The sequence below is a fragment of the Sceloporus occidentalis genome, unplaced genomic scaffold (genome assembly GCF_023333645.1).
Source record: "Sceloporus occidentalis isolate IW3139 unplaced genomic scaffold, rSceOcc1.0.p SCAF_16, whole genome shotgun sequence".
Lineage (NCBI taxonomy): Eukaryota > Metazoa > Chordata > Lepidosauria > Squamata > Phrynosomatidae > Sceloporus > Sceloporus occidentalis.
The window spans coordinates 2,311,378-2,317,645 of NW_028316996.1; the positions used below are offsets into that span (position 1 = coordinate 2,311,378).

The window sequence follows — 6,268 nt, forward strand, 5'->3', positions numbered from 1 at the left end:
TTTGTGATCTCTAGCTGCTTTACAGCTCTGGTGTCTGCTAAATGATAAGGCTTTGAATCTGGTTGAGAAAGAGCTACTGGTAGTTCAGTTTGTAAACGAATTGGATTTGCAGAGGACTTCAGTATATAAGATTGTCATGTGTCCTTCTCCACCCAGTCCTCTGAAGCACACATTCTTGTTGGTTTATATGGCAGCATTTTCATGTAGACGGGCACAATAGGTAGATCCTTCAAAATTAAATAGCAATCCATACAGAACTTTCTTGCGTGTGGTCTTTGGCCATTTCTTCATATTCTATGTCTGTATAGCTTGACATGATTGACAGTGTAAACAGTCAGACCACGGTGTCTTATGTTCAGTGTAGGACAAATCTATAAACGTTGCATGTTCCCAGTATCCTCATTTTGATTCAAGCGCTGAAGTCAAAAGTTCTCTTTGCTCATAAAATCATCTATAGACTATCTGACAAGGACCGTGTAAGTCATACACAAATTTACTGAATTTAATGACATTATTGAAGGTCAGTAACTGAATGCATGTTCTATTGTTGAACAATCAGCTTTAAATTGTGGTATAAATATATAGAATTAAAAGATTCTTTAAATGGGTGATCACTGTTCCATCGAAGAACTTATTATAAAAATATTGTACCTTTTCCTATCATACACATATGGGTTATATCTCCATGTTCCCTTTAGTTTGTACCGGACAGCCTTGATTTATCATATTTTCTTTGGACTAAAATCTGATCCAAATAGGCATGTATTTAGTTTAAATTGGTTACTAGGCGAGTGCATAGTCAAACTGCCCCTTTTCTAGTCCAGTTACACCATCTGCCCAGGTAGATGTTGGCATGCTGCGGTACGGATCAAGAAGAATGCGGAAACATCTAACAATAAGGACACCCAAAATAATGAACAATAAAATCACAAAGGCAAATGTTGTCTTCTGCTCTAGTGTCATAGAGGAACCATAAGAAGCATTCAATGTAGGCAACAGGGTGGAAGGTAAAGTCTCCCCGTCCATTGTCCAAGAAAGAGGAAACAAGCAATTCCAAAATGTCTTTTTCCTCCTCATAACGTCATCAAATACATGACAGAAATCTTGTGACTGAACTCGGAATCCTGCAAAGTAAGCAACAGATAAATGTGTCAACATTATTGCTTGTAACAATAGAATAATACAAAACAGATGAAACAACAAGCCCGATCTTGTCTATTCTGAATAAATTGAAGTGATCTATCTATAAATAACTATTTTGGTACAAAGTGGTAGAAGTAAAGTATGGAAGAACATACTAGTGGTTGTTATGGTAATTGCTCCACTTTGCAGCAGAATTGTTCTTCATGAATATCCCTTTTCTGTGTAAGTGTTAACCAGGGAACCACAGGGGTTATTTTCCCCCAGTACCGCCAGACCTTTAATACCTTTTAATCTGTAGAGCCCATACATTGAAATTTTACTCAGATTGCTTTACAAGACATGTTCAATTCATGTTAATTGTTTCCAATCATGTACTGCAACAAGACAATACTTGGAGGTAATGCTATGCATTAAGTTTGAATCAGCACATCTTGTGTACATTTGTGTACATGATTTACAGTTAGTTGGAAACAGACACCACAACATTAGTGAATGAAATATATTGTGATGGAAAATACAAACAATGCATTTAACTTAAGTCTTTTTATAGTGTTCCTCTCATTAAGGAAACGGGAAGCTAACACGTTATAGACTAATTTCATGTATACATTGTGACATTGTGCCAATTTTAATCAACTGAACAGAAGAGCATATACTAATAACTTTAGTTATTAACTTTATGCCATTAGCTATTACCAGCCCAGAGATACCTGCAAATGAGTGCTGGCAGGCTGGGAGCCCACAATGCTCTTGGTAGTCACAGTAAAAAAATGTATTCAAGAAAGAACATGGAGGATCTTTAAATGCCCAGCGCCAAGAGCAGCACATTTTTGGAACTGTACAATATACTGTATATTATAAAATGTTATATTTTTTTACATTATACCTTGTGATCCATACATTTGTAGATGACAGGTCTACCTTAAGTTTATTTTTTGTGGGTATTTGAATAAAATACATTTCTAATAAGCACTGTGTAAATTGTTGGCGCTATATAAATAAAATATAATAATAATAATACTAATTATAATATATAAATAAATTATAACACAAATATATTTATTTTAAAAAGTGACTGTGTAATAAAAATATGACTTGGTTTCAGTTGAAGTTACCTTTTCTGAGCTGATAACATCAGATTAGGACTTTATGGTTTATTTTTAACTATTCTTTTAACATCACCATGCCCTCTCACCTCCATCCATGCTGAGACTATCCTGAAAAATTATCTGTGTGTATGAAATTTGGCATTTATTACTTTATTAGTTTAGTGTCCATTGACCGACAGGTTACATCGAACTGCATGATTGGATTTGTTAAAGATATATTGCAGGTTGTTTTAAAAATATATCATGTTTTGACATTTTCATCACAGTGTTTGAAATAAAATGCATGTGAACACAATAATGCGCTTTCTGCAACAAAAATATTTTTTGTTTCTATATTTAAATGGTGTGTCCTCCACATAAAACCAGCAATAGAAAAATATTAAAAATATAGGTAATAGGTAATATAGGTTATTAAAAGTGAACCAAGGTCCTGACACATGGGTTCTGGCATAGAAAAAAGCAATTAACAAACATGCAGATATAAGTATTGACATGGGATGACACACAACGACAGACATGCATATATCAGTTACAGAAATGAGATAATTAAAAAAGTTTTTTTTTTTTTTTTTTATGCACATATAATGAAAATTGGGTACAGTGAAACCAAACAAATCCATATTAGTAGCTACATGAAAACCAATTATAAAGATAAAAGTAAGACCCATCTAATTAATTTGAAACTTTTTAACCTAACTGCTCTTTCAATTAGACATGAATGGAATAATGGAACCATTTCATAAATCAAAAGGTGAACTGCCTCTAGTTCTCATTTCAATAACACTGCAAGATTCTTCAATGTAACAATATTTTAATTATACTGTTATTTGAAAATATTTCTTTTAAAGTATTTTATTGTACGCTATTAGTTTCAATTCGCCAGGGTGTGTTTTTCTTTAGTTCAACCTTCCAGTGACAGTAATTCTGTAAATTCATAGATTTGATGAATTTCATTGAACTCATGGTTCAGAAAAATGCATTGTTTTCTTGATAATTTGAATTATTTTTTTTTTTAAAAAGGGTAGGGAAATATTAGTGAATGTACCCTAAAAGTATTTTGTATTCTAAAAGGCAGAAGCTTTATTACCTTACTTGAGGCAGTGTTCCCAGGGAAGCTTTCAGATGATAAAATTTTGACAGCACTTCTTAGAAATGCAAGGCATAACTAAAACATGTTTGGATTTTATAACCCTGCCACAAAAACTATAAATACATCCTGCGAAAAAATAAGTATAATTGAATTCTGCTGTGAGAATGAAGACTAGAATAATCCCCCATAAAGTGACCATATTAATAAAAATGTTGCATTGAGCGTGACCAGATCTTATTGAATATATTTTGTATTATAGGCAATATACAGTGGATATAAAAAGTTTACACACCCCTGTTAAAATGCCAGGTTCTTGTGATTTTAAAGAATGAGACAAAGATAAATCATGTCAGAACTTTTTTCACCTTTAATGTGACCTATAACGTGAACAATTCAATTGCAAAACAAGCTGAATTTTTTTGCAATAATAAAATGTGAAAAATACCTGAAGTAGGGAATAAGCCATGCTAGAATATATTGTGAGTAACACAAATATTAGCTAAAATCATTATGGGTTTATGAGGAATACATCACTTCAGACAAAACTCTGGCTTCTAGTAACAAGCGAGTAGGCACTTAGATCAGGCAAATGTTGCAGTCATCATTTATTTAGTTTTCGCAAAAGCATTTGATACAATGTCTCACGGGAGGTTAATATATAAAATAAGAGAGTCAGACCTAAAACAAAGCATTTACATTCGGATAGAAAATTGGTTGAGAGTCAGAGTACAGAGTTGTTATAAATAGAGCATCTTCTGATTTATGAGCGGGATGCCTCAGGGATAAACTGTAGGTCCTCTATACTTTATACATGAATGACTTAGATATGGGTATTAAAATAAAAATATATTTTGAAATGTTGGGTTGTATAATCTGTCCATAATGCTTATTGTCGGCAGAATGATTTAAATAAATTGGGGCAGTGGGCATAAAAATGCCAGATGAGATTCAACACTGATAAATGTAAAATGATGCACTTGGGAAGCAAAGACATAAATGTTCTCAACAAACTAAATGGGGTTGGACTGGGGGAGTTACCGTTTCAGACAGATTTGGGGATACTAGTAGACCTTTAACTCAACTATGACATGCAATGGCAAGTGGCAGCTGCAAAGGTAAACAAAATATAAAAAAGGTGTTTATACAAGAACATAAATAATATTTGGCATCTATACAAAAGCACTGGTTAGACCTCACCTGGTATATGCAGTGCAGTTTTTGGTCACCAATCCAAAATAAATATATTTTGGAATTGGAAGAAGTCAGAAAAGGGCTACTAAATTAATTAAGGAAAAGGAAGCATTCGTTTATTTATTTTTTATTCTGGGCTCAACCAAACTGTGTTCAGAAACCCTGGAAAAAAGGTGGCTCATAAATGTGCAAGTGACATGATTACTATATTCAAATATATGAAGGTCAGTACAAGGCATTTTCAGGAGAATTGTTCATCCAATGGACTAAGACAATTACAAGATGCCGTCATCTAAAAAAAGAACAACTGTTCCATCGTAAACAGCGGAAATGTATCCTTTACTATAGCCCTGAAATCTATTACCTAGAGCAGATAAAGGGGATGCTTTTAAGCAAGAGTCGGACTAATTTTTTGGCAGTGGAGGGCATTTATTGGCACACTGTGTTTAATTAATAAAGGTTGATCCAGGGAGAAATCTGAATTTTTTCCACCCTCTGAGGTAAAAATTTTTTTTACCTTCACCCGGATCAACATAGATAGGCATGTCTTGGGAAGGCTGAACTGATTTATGTTTTGTTTTCTATTTTTATTTTAACCCCTTCTGCCAATGTCTAACTTTTTAATTTACATTTTAGTAAGGGCACACTCCTCTTCATGTATTTCCACATCAGGCTAAACATTGTTTTGAAACAATGCATGGCCTTTAGGATACATCAAGGCTTTATACAGTGTCTGTCTTTTAGAATGAGATCACTTTTTTTGTGAGTAATCATTTTTGCAGAAATGTTGTTAATCTGATTTGCTTGAGGTACACGATTTTTTATTTATTTATTTATTTTTTTAGCAATTACAATATTCGGTGAGAGAGAGTTCTACAAACATTGTAGAAGCCAGAATAGGGAAATTTAAACTCTGGACCGTTATTTGGTATAAAACCCCAAAATAAGTTATTTAAATTTTGTGCACCCAGTAGTGGAATTTTCTGCATCAGTTGTTACCCCAGAAAACAGGAGGATAAGAATTTCACAATGGTCCATGGATGGCATTATTGCTTTGTTCTTATAAAATTAATGAACATTTACAGAATGTGTTCCCCAACATATTTGCAGGAATGCCCAAAATATCAGAAATCACAGAGAATCTATTTTCATTTAAGATAAAATTCTTAATTAAGAATTAGGTCAACTCTAAACCTTCAAACAAGATATCTCTTCAAAGCTCTTAACCTTCTTATTAATACCTACTATGGTACGTTTTACTTAAATATCATTCACATCAGTCACTGTCCTGCACACTGTCATACTTTACACATTTTCAAATAATGCAGTCTTACTATAGCATAAATCTATATAAGTACATACAGTAACATACTCAAAAATAGAGTGTGCGTCATATGAAATTCTCTTGGCAAATGTATAATCTGAGCATGTACATCCATTTAAACAACTCTATTAAAGACATATATTCAAGCTATTTATACTTTACTTTTGGTTCCATACATACATCAGTTTGGTCGTGGAATGCCTGGTCTGGATCTCCAGTATGCCAATTTGCTCTGCTTTTGGATTGAAACTGTTTGACACAGTGCCGGAACCAGATTATTTACATATGGTAACATGTGTACCACCACATGCCACTACCTTCCAATGTTACAGAACTATGAGAACAGACCTCGACTCTAAGTCCAAGTTACCAAAGAGCAGTCATGGGAAAACAAAAGGAGGGGCTCGTCAG

At 33.6% G+C, this 6,268-nt stretch overlaps 1 protein-coding gene across 1 annotated transcript; it reads right to left on the minus strand.

The window, feature by feature from the left end:
• Nucleotides 1-783: 783 nt before the first annotated feature.
• LOC149302938 (cortexin-3-like) lies at nt 784-1,026 on the minus strand. Its single transcript, XM_089481878.1, has one exon. The coding sequence runs from the start codon at nt 1,024-1,026 to the stop codon at nt 784-786; it is 243 nt and encodes an 80-aa protein (XP_089338004.1).
• Nucleotides 1,027-6,268: the final 5,242 nt, after the last annotated feature.

Coding starts and splice junctions, on each gene's coding strand:
- LOC149302938 (XM_089481878.1), bottom strand. CDS start 1,026: ATGGACGGGGAGACTTTACCTTCCACCCTGTTGCCTACATTGAATGCT.